This window comes from Hyla sarda, chromosome 9, assembly GCF_029499605.1.
Source record: "Hyla sarda isolate aHylSar1 chromosome 9, aHylSar1.hap1, whole genome shotgun sequence".
Taxonomy (NCBI): domain Eukaryota; kingdom Metazoa; phylum Chordata; class Amphibia; order Anura; family Hylidae; genus Hyla; species Hyla sarda.
In genome coordinates, this window is record NC_079197.1 from 22,430,475 (window position 1) to 22,443,600 (window position 13,126).

A 13,126-nucleotide genomic window follows, 5' to 3' on the forward strand; every position below is an offset into this window, starting at 1 on the left:
GAAAGCTCAGTGAAAACTAACATGGCCACAACCATAGCACCCAAATGGGTCACCAAGTCTTAAAGTGACACTCCAAAGAAAATCGAGCTGCACCCACTGCTGAAATTTGCAAGCCATGGGCAAAGGCCAGCCTAGCTGCCAAGGCATCCGCTGCATATTGGAAGATTTTAGGAATCTAAAGGCTCCTGTTTTTATTTTTTATTTTTAACAAAAACACACAGAAAAAACACCAGTAGGAAAAGTTTTGTCCATCTCGTCACTTCACATTTGAGATGTTTACCCCAGACTGAGTGCTCCTGTATAAATCCTTCCGTGACCCATAACACAAATACCGACATTGCACACAACCAGCCACATTTTCCGAGATTTAAGCTTCTAAAAAATAAAAAAAACGTATATAACGTGTGACTCACTGAAAACACTGATCGCCCCGCAGATTATCCCACGCTATCAGAGTGAGAAGAACATCAATTATTTGTGAGCCATCACATGGACACATTTTATGTTTACCGCATTAAACTGTGTCATAGGCAAAGTCTTGCTAAATATTTGGTGTTACAGCTTAAAGGGATACTAGGGATAAAGGGAAGTTAAAAATCTAAAAACATGAATTTCATATGTGTCCTTTCGTTTAGTGCTACAGTATATGAAGAAATGTTTTTGACATGAGTGGGGCACAGGTGTTCTTGTTTGTGGTGGCGAACTGGCTTCCTGCGTCTACAATGGAGACCATGGTGAACATTAGAAACTCATTGGCCCTCATTTACTATTGCAAACCCGACATGTTTTGTTGGGTTATGCTCCAGATTCTGCCCCAGAATTGAAAAGACTCCGACTAACTCTCCATTTTGCTAGGAAAACCCGTAAAAGGGGCGTGGTCTCCGAAAAGGGGCATGTTCACGACATTTTCACAAAAACCCAACATATTTAAGGTTTCCACAGAAAATGTGGTGGATTTCAGCTGAGGAAAACCCTGCAGATCAGAGCATGTGTAAAAAAAAAAAGGAAAGTGTAGGGAAAGTGGAAAATGTAGGGAAACCTTCGTAAATACTGTGGAAAATAAAATTGAAGGGAATTAAAACCCACAAAGAAACCTACACAACACTCTTAGTATATAAGGGCCAATGTCTATCTGTTAAAAAGAGTCATTTATGAAGAACAGCCTACATGTCTGGCCACCTTGAAGACTTTGGCAGGACCAGCTGACCCCCTTATGTGTAAGGAGGTGTCCCAACTTTCTCCTGACAGATATCGGGGAAATAAAAAAAATGGGCAGCTGCCCGTGCACCAACATTTGCACCAAAAATGGTGATCTGAAAGTAGTCCCCTCTCACCTAGTCCTGTGTCTTCGGCCGGCAGTGACACCCCCTCCACTTGATTGACGGGTCATGTCATCACTCTGCTCACTGAACAGACGGAGCAGAGCGATGACGCCGCCCATCAATCAAGCTGAGGGGGCATCGCTGCCGGCCGAAGACAGGGAGTAGGTGAGAGGAGCTCCCCGCCCAGGGGACTACTTATGGGCGCAGTGGGGAGCAGTTTATAAGTTCATATCTTCACCGTCCCTTGGGGCAGGAGCGTCCCCCAGGGATGATGAGGATAAAGATTTTACCCTATATAACACTTTGTCAAGCCTTATATAGGGTAAAATCTGATGATTGGTTCCCTTAAAGACCCTGATCCATTAAAACTTTTGACATGTTTGAAAGTTAATTTTTTCAGGATAATCCACAGATGCAAATTTGAACCAAGTTGTGCTGATTTTGTTGTGGATTTTGGTGCACAAATATGTGAAAAGGAAGATTTAAAAAAAAAAATTAAAAAAATAAAAACCCACAAGGGGGGAGGGGAGTTATCATAGTCCGTGTAAATAAAGAGGCGCAGGTTCTTCATAAATGCGACGGTTTAAAAAAAGTCACTTTGCAAAAAAGCTAACCATACCACTCAACATTCAAATGTAAATAAGTTGCGTGAAAAATTTTTGCAACTTTTTTTCACCCATTGTGACAAAATTTGCAACAAATTCCCACCCTCCAAAAACAGCATAAAACCCAATAATAAATTCCCCCCAATGTGTTTAAAGAAACACTACTAGGGTCTCTCCAACAGGCGGGCTTTAGTGGTTGTAAATACCTGAACTGGCTGATTTACACAGTTTGCGAACCTCTTATTGACATTAACGGGAGTGAACAGTACAACTTGTAGTGTTATGCTGTTTATGTGACTCCCATCAAAGTTAATTGTACACCCACTTATGTATTTATATTTGTGCTTCCTCTGTATGGACCTATGTGTTCTTCCTAACCTTTTTTTGACATGACCTAAGTGGAGACGACCAGATATATAGGTCATAGGTGGTCACCACATGTATTTATATTTGTGCTTCCTCTGTATGGACCTATGTGTTCTTCGACATGACATAACCGGAGATGACCAGATATATAGGTCATGTACAGTGATCCCTCAACTTACAATGGCCTCAACATACAATAATTTCAACATACAATGTTTTTTTCTGGACCATTGTAACTTGAAACCAGACTCAACATACAATGTACGGACAGTCCAGATCTGTGATACCTGTCACAACTGGAGGAACTGACCAAACAGAATGGGCATTTTACTGGTAAATCACCTGTATTACTGAAGTGCCTGCACTGACTGGCTGTCTGGTTGCGCCCCCTACAGTACAGGGAGGAACTAAAAGTTATGTACTACTCCTTACCTGTGCCAGGGTTAGCTGCTCCTTTGGACACCAATAGAGATGAGCGAACTTACAGTAAATTCGATTCGTCACAAACTTCTCAGCTCGGCAGTTGATGACTGTATCCTGCATAAATTAGTTCAGCTTTCAGGTGCTCCGGTGGGCTGGAAAAGGTGGATACAGTCCTAGGAGACTCTTTCCTAGGAATGTATCCACCTTTTCCAGCCCACCGGAGCACCTGAAAGCTGAACTAATTTACGCAGGATAAGTGATCAACTGCCGAGCTGAGAAGTTCGTGACGAATCAAATTTACTGTAAGTTCACTCATCTCTAGACAACCAGTAAGGGCGGCTCCATTTGGGACACTGTGTGTACTGAATAGGACCCTGAAGAAGCTCCTGTCCTCTACATAAACCATTGTTTCCCAACCATAGTGCCTCCAGTTGTTGCAAAACTACAACTCCCAGCATGCCCGGACAGCCAACGGCTGTCCGGGCATGCTGGGAGTTGTAGTTTTGCAACAGCTGGAGGCACCCTGATTGGGAAACACTGACATAGACAGTGATTTACAGCTCCCAGCAGATCTCTCTTACTTTTATATGTAAGGACTTGCTTTATCTATATCAGTTATCTACTTATTTATCACTAATCCTCACCTTTTCCTATTTTTTGGATGACATTTTGGTGGCTTCAGAACCAATTACCAGGTTTCCATAGAGTTATGGTCTCAACATACAATGGTTTCAACATACAATGGTCGTCCTGGAACCAATTAATATTGTAACTTGAGGGAGCACTGTATTGTGTGCAGGAGTACGGTGACCCAAGGTCCAGCTGCAAAGAGTTCCCCAGACACAAAGCTGCAGAGACCCAATGATGGCGTCAACATCTCGCTGACTAGAGTGCTGCTGGTATCGAGCGGAGAGTTATAAATATTTCAGAGGCTGAGCCTCCTCTCCAGGATCTTTCTGCCCATCTCAGAGGACAGACAGATCCTGTGGATAAAGAGCGACATGCATATAATAAAGGTGCTTCAAAAACATCCAGAAGTTTGGTGTCCACCGGCGGCCACAGCTCAATGAACAGGGCATTGTTGTTACACAGGGAGGGAGTGTGACTGTCACAAGACTGCCGCTACAAGCGCCACTTTAACCCTTTTACTGCTGAGCACTGTGGGCAGAGCTAGGCCCTGTTTACATTACATAAGTAGCGCGAACAAAGTATATGATAGGAAAAAAAAAAAAACATTTTTATAATCTGACCCAATGGGTTACATAGGACTAAGATTATACAGTGGAATATGTTGCAGGACATCCTCCACAAAGCAGCAGTGAGCATGGCCACAAATAACAGCGAAACCTTTTTGAGAGGACCCCCCAAAAGTGCACAAAAAAGAAAAAAATTGGTTTTCTACGGGGTGTTTTTTTTATTTTTTAAAGAAGATAGCTATTGTGCATACCGTATTTTTCGCCCTATAGGACGCACCGGCGTATAGGACGCACCCAATTTATAGGTGCAAAATCTAAAAAAATTTAGATTTTTAACCCAATAGTGGTCTTCAACCTGCGGACCTCCAGATGTTGCAAAACTACAACTCCCAGCATGCCCGGACAGCCGTTGGCCGTTGGCTGTCCGGGCATGCAGGGAGTTGTAGTTTTGCAACAGGTGGAGGCACCCTGGTTGGGAAATAAAGATGAGCGAACTTACATCTGGAGGTCCGCAGATTGAAGACCACTGCATAGGAGGTAATACTCACGTGTCCCTGCCACTCCGGACCCGTCACCGCTGCCCTGGATGTCGCAGTGTCCCCGTCACTCCGGAACGTCTCTGCCCCATCACTGCGATCGGTGATGTCCTGTATTAGCCGCGGGTCCTGGCCGTTGATAGGTGTGTATTCGCCGTATAAGACGCACCGACTTTTTCCCCCCAGTTTTGGGGAAGAAAAAGTGCGTCTTATACGGCGAAAAATACGGTAATATATGATGGGACCATAAATTGGTCACATAAAACAAGGTCTGGACAAGAGGGAGGTCTCCTCAAAGAGCTGGTTTTTTTTTTAGAGAGATTTCTATAGACATTAAAATGGTCAGTGTAGATAGTGATGATGATGGGGCAGATCGATGTCCCTGTATCCCTTTGGTCAGTGTCACAATTTTCTGGATTCCTCAGGGATTTTTCTATAGTCTGGAGTGTGTGAATTCTATATAACCCTCCCTCCAGCATCATCATTTATTGTCCTGCAGAAAAACCCACAATCTGGGGGTCCTCTTTGTCAAAATTTCCTGACCCCCAACAGTGACAGGGATTCTGATGGTAACTGCTCCAGCACGCATCCCCTTCCCTATACAGGTGTGTGTCAAAAGCTTTTCCCCTCCAAAAAATATGCAGAAATGGCCAGTTAAAAGCAAGCCTGGACAGATATACAGCAGGCCCACCTCCACCAACCTAGTCATTGCAAGCCCCCCCCCCCCCCCCACAACTGTTGTGTCCTCCTTCCCCCAGAAGATATGTACAGTAGGTCTCCCCAGGGCCAGATTAACGTAGGGGCTGATGGAGCTGCAGCTCCAGGCCCCTACAATAAAATAGGCCCAGCCGGCCGTCAAAAAGGCTGCCAAGGAGCGGAGCCGCCTGCGCTGCAAGACCGCGAGAGAACAGAGTTTAAATCATGTCGACTCTCGCAACTCTGTTCTCTCGCGGGCCACGGCGGCCGGCAGTCAGAGCTAGAGGCGGCTCTACCAACCCTCACTCTGGCCCTGACCACCGCAGGGGCCCCCGTCACATTCTGGACATCCCTGTGTCCCGAAAGATCTTTTCGAGACACAAGGATGTCCCGGCGGTTACCTCTCTGCGGCGGCCCAAGCGTTAACTTTAAAAACGCAGGGGCCACCAGGAGGTAGCGCACACAGGGACGTCACTGACATCCCGTGCGTGCGCCCACGGAAACAGCAGAGCGGAGCAGACAGACAGAAGGAGGAGGAGGAGGAGGAGGAGGACACGCGCGGGCATGGTAAGTTACCTGTATGTTGTACGTCATCTTCAGTGTTCAGACCACCACTCCTCCGATCCCGGGACCTACTGCTATACTGCACCTAATGTGGGGGGAACTATACCGCACCTAATGTGGGGAACTACTATATAAGGATAGGAGCTATACCGTACCACCATCAGTGTCTGGATCACTATATAAAGGATAGGAGTGATACATTTCATAAAAAGGCCCAGAAAAATTCTCAGCACCAGGCCCATGATGCTCTTAATCCGGCCCTGGGTCTCCGCCATGCTCTCTTGTAGACTGCTAGATTCCTGCACTGGTCCTTGCTTAGGCTATGTTCACACTGCATAAATTTTGCTGAATATTCAACCCAGAAAATATGAATGAATATTCCTCATATAGCATATTCTGCCAGCGCTAAGACTGCTTGGAAATGCACCATCTCCATAGACAGTAATGCATTTCCAAGTGGATTCCGCCAAAATAATTTACATGTTTATTCTTTAAGCGGAGAGTGGAATCGGAATTTCCATGGTGGAAACAGCTTTGCGGAATCCCTGCCGTGTGCACGGTGCAGCAGAATCGAATTGATAATTTCAGAGCACAATTATTCAGCCGGATTCCGCTCAAAAATTCTGTCAAGTCAACATGGCCAAACAGTGTCGAATGCAGAAGTTTCCAGCACAGTCGGTATATGACGGCCACCCACGGTTATCCATCTCTGCCCGGCAAGAGAAATCTGTGACCACTGCTCATGGGAAAGACTGAAGCTTCCTGTGATCACAGCCACAGAAAGAGGACAGGGTGCAAAACCAGATTACCGGGGGATGATTTTCTAATCACTATGGAAATTTGGCAACAACGTTTTGTTTTTATTCCTTTTTTGGCTGGATTATGATTTGAAACATTTTTGTACTAAGATCTAGCTGGAGGACTAATGATAAACCTGGAAAAGTACATTTAATGCTAAAGGGGTTCTCCCAACATAAGGTAATCTTAGTATTCTCCTGCCAGACAGTAATGGACATGCCTATAAAGGATCCGCGCTTGTCTTTAGGCTAAATGGCTGTGTTGTGAGTCCACTATAACGCTGAGGCCATTTTTTGTGTGAAATGGCTATTTCCTGTTTGAGTTCCCTCCCTCCAACTACAAGTCCCAGGATCCCTTGTTTGTAAACGTGATGTCACTTTTCTTCCTCCCACACATCAGCCACCCCACCCATTGCAGCACACCTGAGCTGCCTTGCATGCTGTGCTGTGAAATACAATTCCCTACAGTCCTTTGGAGAATGATCTCACTCCCACCCAGCAGTCGCTCCCCCCATTCAAACTCAGACAGGCTCCTTTTCAACCCCTGACTAGTGATGTAATGTCTCGGGCCACACTTCACCCTGGGAAACACTGAGACAACACTCATTATGTATCCTAAAAATAAACATTGGGGCAAAGATGACATAAGAATGCAAGACACCATCCATCAAACACAGGTACAGGAACTATATTAGGAACAACACTAACTTTACAGCCCCTGTATCATAGTCAATTCTCAGAATAGACCTTTAACAGATCTTGGAGGCATCTTGCAATAATATGACCAATTATAGTCATGTGCACCTTAGGGTATCTTGTTAAATGATACGCAGGAGATAGTATTGGTTGAGGTCTATAGGCATGTGTGCAATACAGTCCCATTCATTTCAATGAAATTATCATCAGATATGGCGGTAATAAAATGGGGCCAAGAAGGACACACGCTGATCCCTTATTCTGGAAATCCAAGTCTCAGCTCTCAGAGCCTCTTCAATGCCATATTCCGCCATGCCTCAAAGATACGTCAATAGATAGCTACTGGCACCCACAGGTTGCCATAGTCATACTCTAGTTTCAACAGAGAATAGATGCTTTCGGATCGACGCTCCCTATGGTGCCCTGATGGAGGATTCAAATGTCTCAGGAACAGTAGTATTAATTATTAAAGGGGTACACCGGTGGAAATTTTTATTTTTTTATTTATTTATTTTTTTTAATCATCAACTGGTGCCAGAAAGTTAAACAGATTTGTAAATTACTTCTATTAAAAAAAATCTTAAAGGGGTACTCCGGTGCTTACACATCTTTTCCCCTATCCAAAAGGATAGGGGATAAGATGCCTGATCGCGGGAGTCCCGCCACTGCGGACACCCGGGATCATGTACGCGGCACCCCGTTTGTAATCAGTCCCCGGAGCATGTTCGCCTGATTACAGGCGACCACCGGGCCGGCGGCGTGTGATGTCACGCCTCCGCCCCGTGTGATGTCCCGCCACACCCCTCAGTGCAAGCCTACAGGAGGGGGGCGTGATAGCTGTCACGCCCCCTCCCATAGACTTGCATTGAGGGGCAGAGCATGAGATCACACGGGGGCGGAGGCGTGACATCACACGTCGCTGGTCCCGTGATTGACAGTAACCAGACCCGGAGCGAACACTCTCCGGGGACGGATTACAAACGGGGTGCCGCGTGCATGATCCCGGGGGTGCCCAGCGGCGGGACCCCCGCGATCAGGCATCTTATCCCCTATCCTTTGGATAGGGGAAAAGATGTGTAAGCACCGGAGAACCCCTTTAATCCTTCCAGTACTTATTAGCTGCTGAATACTACAGAGGAAATTATTTTCTTTTTGGAACACAGAGCTCTTTGCTGACATCATGAGCACAGTGCTCTCTGCTGACATCTCTGTCCAGAGCAGCATATGTTTTTTTTATTTCTAAACACTGTTCTAGACCAGTTGTCTCCAAACTGTGGACCTCCAGATGTTGCAAAACTACAATTCCCAGCATGCCCAGACAGCCGTCGGCTGGATGTTCTAGTCTTGCAACATCTAGATCAGTGTTTCCCAACCAGGATGCCTCCAGCTGTTGCAAAACTACAACCTCCCGCATGCCCGGACAGCCAACGGCTGTCCGGGCATGCTGGGAGCTGTGGTTTTGCAACAGCTGGAGGCACCCTGGTTGGGAAACACTGCTCTAGAGGCTCGCAGTTTGGAGGCCACTGGGCTCCAGAGAACAGGATCTTGCAGTTGACGACCATTCACTTGAATGGGAGTCTACAAGGATGTTACGGGTCATAATCCACCACAATATGTAAGTATTTCGACCCCCAGCTCATTCACTGTATCATGTGGCTGCACCCTTAATGCCTCACTGCATACTGCTATTACCTTCGTGCAGAACTGAGGGTCACCAGTTATTGATCCTTACTAGGGGTGGGAGCAAATAAAAATACGCTTTCAGATGATGTTCTGCAGCAGCTCTATGGCCCAGTAAGCTGAGGATTCCCGTCATCATCATCATCATCATCAATGCCGGTGTCTACACAGGGACAGCAATGATCCAGTCCCCAGCAGCTCAGATCAGCAGGTGGATAAAGGGCCAGTCCAATGGGAGATGCAGCAAAGATGGAGGGATAAGCAGCAGCTGTCAGAAGATGCTGCAAAGGGGAGGGCTGCACATCCAGGGACACAGCTCCCTATCCGCCCTAATACTAAACGCCCCCCACACCTGTCTCTTACCTGCACAGCCCTGGTGAAGAACACCCCGGCATCAGACGCCAGCTTCTTCACATTGAAATCCATGGTGTCTGCTGCAGCTCCTACCTCCTGTGTGCAAGTAGTCACCAGCAGCCTCTACTCCCAGATCCTCCCACCACACAGCTACTGGCCAGACCAGCTCAATCCATCACCGCACAGCCCAAAATAAAGCATCCACTCTCTCCGGCATCAACTGAGCAGCCTCTTAAAGGAAAAATGTCATTCAGCCGCCTGAAAAAAAAATAAAAAATTTTTTTTTTTTGGGGTGAATTCAAGTAGCACAAAATACTTTGATGTCAATTCTTAAAAGCTGCAAAACAAATAAATAAAATGAATAAATGAATAAACATTAATAACAATTTTATTATTATGTTTGTGTTGTACATGTTTCAACTTAAAAATAATAAAAAATATTTAACCGGAAAAAAAAAAAAAAATACATTAATAACAATAATCGTTAACAAGAATAATAATAATAAGTTATTATTATTATTATTAGTAGTATTAATAATAATACATATTATATTTGCATTTTTTTTTTTATGCAAGAATAGTCTGGGGGAAATGATGAATTCCTATGTGTTGTACTGTGGTCTTACCGCAATTATCCGCAATAAACTAGCGCCAAAATGAAACAATTAGATAGGCTCTGAAAAATAAGGCTGCTATAGAGAACTAATCAAGCTCAAGACTCCGCTCATATAGGCTAAGGCTAAACCAATGTTTCCCAATAGAGATGAGCGAACTTACAGTAAATTCGATTCGTCACGAACTTCTCAGCTCGGCGGTTGATGGCTTTTCCTGCATAAATTAGTTCAGCTTTCCGGTGCTCCGGTGGGCTGAAAAAGGTGGATACAGTCCTAGGAAAGAGTCTACTAGGACTGTATCCACCTTTTCCAGCCCACGGGAGCTCCTGAATGCTGAACTAATTTACGCAGGATAAGTCATCAACTGCCGAGCCGAGAAGTTTGTGACGAATCAAATTTACTGTAAGTCATCTTTATTTCCCAACCAGGGTGCCTCCAGCTGTTGCAAAACTACAACTCCCTGCATGCCCGGACAGCCAAAGGCTGTCCGGGCATGCAGGGAGTTGTAGTTTTGCAACAGCTGGAGGCACCCTGGTTGGGAAACACTGGGCTAAAGGGTGACTTGTAGTAAATTCAACCATCCATCAAAGGGCTATACCATTCCTATTATAGGGTAGGGTCACATGTGCCATATTTTGCTGCGTATTTTGCTACGTATTGTCTGCAGCTGAATTTGTTACCCATTGACTTCAATGGTTAGAAAAATATGCCGCAGCAAAATACGGTTGGGGTGACCCTACCCTAAAGGCTTTCAAACTTGTTCAAGCAAAGAAAGTTGTATATATGTTTAAATGTGGCTATGTGTATATAGGGCAAACTAGAACTAGACTTCATTACTCCGAACGCTGTGTGCGGGCTTCCGTGTTCGCGGCCGCCGGGCGTGACCTCACCCCCGGCCCCGCGTGACGTCTCGCCTGCCCCCTCAACGAAAGTCTATGGAAAGGGGGCGCGACCCCTTCCCATAGACTTTGGTAGAGGGGGCGGGCGAGACGTCACGAGGGGCCGGGCTTGATGTCACGCCCAGCGGCCGCGAACACGGAAGCCCGCACACAGCGTTCGGAGTAACGAACTTCCGGACACTGTGAGCGGAGCTCCGAAAGTCAGGGCAGCGCACAACCCCTTTAAAACCTGTTCAGAAGAAAAGTTGCTGAGTTTCCCATAGCAACCAATCAGATCGCTTCTTTCATTATTAAAGAGACCTGTGAAAAATGAAAGAAGCGATCTGATTGGTTGCTATGGGCAACTCAGCAACTTTTCCTATGAACAGATTTCGATAAATCTCCCCCCACTGAACATAAATCTGTCATTAAAAAAATGTTTTTTAGTCTGGGCAAGATGTTATGCCTAACCGAAACCAGACGAAACTAGACATTTTGGTGAGAACGGGCATTTGGTAGCAGAATTAAAGTGGTTAATGAACGAGGAGGTACCTGCATAGCAAATAAGAATCTTAAAGGGGTACTCCACTGGAAAACTTTTTTTTTTTTTTAAATCAACTGGTGCCAGAAAGTTAAACAGATTTGTGAATTACTTCTATTAAAAAATCTTAATCCTTCCTGTACTTATTAGCTGCTGAATTCTACAGCGGAAATTCTTTTCTTTTTGAAACACAGTGCTCTCTGCTGACATCACGAGCACAGTGCTCTCTGCTGACATCTCTGTCCATTTTAGGAACTGTCCAGAACAGCATATGTTTGCTATGGGGATTTTCTCCTACTCTGGACAGTTCCTAAAATGTCAGTTCCTGAGATATCAGCAGAGAGCACTGTGCTCGTGATGTCAGCAGAGAGCTCTGTTTCAAACGGAAAATAATTTCCACTGTACTATTCAGCAGCTAATAAGTACTGGAAGGATGAAGATGTTTAAATAGAAGTAATTTACAAATCTGTTTAACTTTCTGGCACCAGTTGATTTAAAAAAATAAAATAAAAAATGTTTTCCAGTGGAGTACCCCTTTAACCAAAAAATGTTTCTTGCAGAGAAAATTCTATTTGATTAGTGAATTGGACACATTAGGTTCAACTGGGCTAAATGAAGTATGTCGTTTTAAATAGTTTCTATCAATTAGTATGAAATGATGCATTTATTGCATGAATTGAATATAAAAACATGCGTTTTATATATCAAAGTTGACAATGGGCTTTTCCGGTGGCGGAATTCCACTGAAAGAATGAACGTGTTTATCGCATTGTAAGTTTTACTACTGTAGTGTGAACTGAGCAGCAGCATTCCTTGAGATCAATGGGATTCTGCTACAAGCGGACTCCCCGAGTGGAAAATCCATAGGGTGCATGGGTACTTAAAGGGGTACTCCGGTGAAAACCTTTTTTCTTTTAAATCAACTGGTGGCAGAAAGTTAAACATATTTGTAAATTACTTCTATTAAAAAATCTCAATCCTTCCAGTACTTATTAGCTGCTGAATTCTACAGAGGAAATTCCTTTATTTTTGGAACACTGATGACATCACGAGCACAGTGCTCTCTGCTGACATCTCTGTCCATTTTAGCAACCATGCATAGCAGATGTAGGCTAAGGGCAGCATGGTGGCTCAGTGGTTCAAATCTCACTAAGGACAACAATAAATAAAGTGTTATTATTATAATAACGTCAGCAGAGAGAACTGTGCTCGTGATGTCATCAGAGAGCATTCCAAAAAGAAAAGAATTTCCTCTGTAGTATTCAGCAGCTAATAAGTACAGGAACGATTAAGATTTTTTATTAGAAGTAATTTACAAATATGTTTAACTTTCTGCCACTAGTTGATTTAAAAGAAAAAAGGTTTTCACCGGAGTACCCCTTTAACAATAATTATGCTTAAAGGGAACATCAGATATTACCCTATATAACGCTTGGCAAAGCGTTAGATAGGGTAAAATCTTTATTTTCACCATTCCCGGGGGACGCTCCTGCCCCCAGGGATGGTGAAGATATGAAGTTATAAACTAGTCACCGCGCCGCTGTAAGTAGTCACCTGGGCGGGGAGCTCTTCTCACCATCTCCCATTCTTCGGCCGTCAGCGACGCCCCCTCCGCTTGATTGATGGGCAGCGTCATCACTCTGCTCCGTCTGTTCAGTGAGCTGAACAATGACGCTGCCCATCAATCAAGCGGAGGGGGCGTCGCTCCCGGCCGAAGAACGGGAGTAGATGAGAAGAGCTCCCCGCCCAGGTGACTACTTACGGCGGCGGCGGTGACTAGTTTATAACTTCATATCTTCACCATCCCTGGAGGCAGGAGCGTCCCCCGGGGATGGTAAGGACAACAATTTTACCCTAT

At 44.9% G+C, this 13,126-nt stretch overlaps 1 protein-coding gene across 5 annotated transcripts in view; it reads right to left on the reverse strand.

Moving 5' to 3' along the window:
- The window catches only part of SH3GLB2 (SH3 domain containing GRB2 like, endophilin B2), a 42,306-nt gene extending 32,813 nt beyond the window's left edge, over positions 1-9,493 (reverse strand). For 2 of the 5 annotated variants that reach the window (XM_056538776.1, XM_056538773.1), the window contains exon 1: positions 9,245-9,493. In XM_056538776.1, the coding sequence (XP_056394751.1) occupies positions 9,245-9,307 (63 nt within the window). In that variant the 5' untranslated portion in view covers positions 9,308-9,493. The remainder of the gene's footprint in view (positions 1-9,244) is intronic. The other 3 variants (XM_056538774.1, XM_056538772.1, XM_056538775.1) reach the window with 2 other exon arrangements.
- Between the last annotated feature and the right edge of the window lie 3,633 nt (positions 9,494-13,126).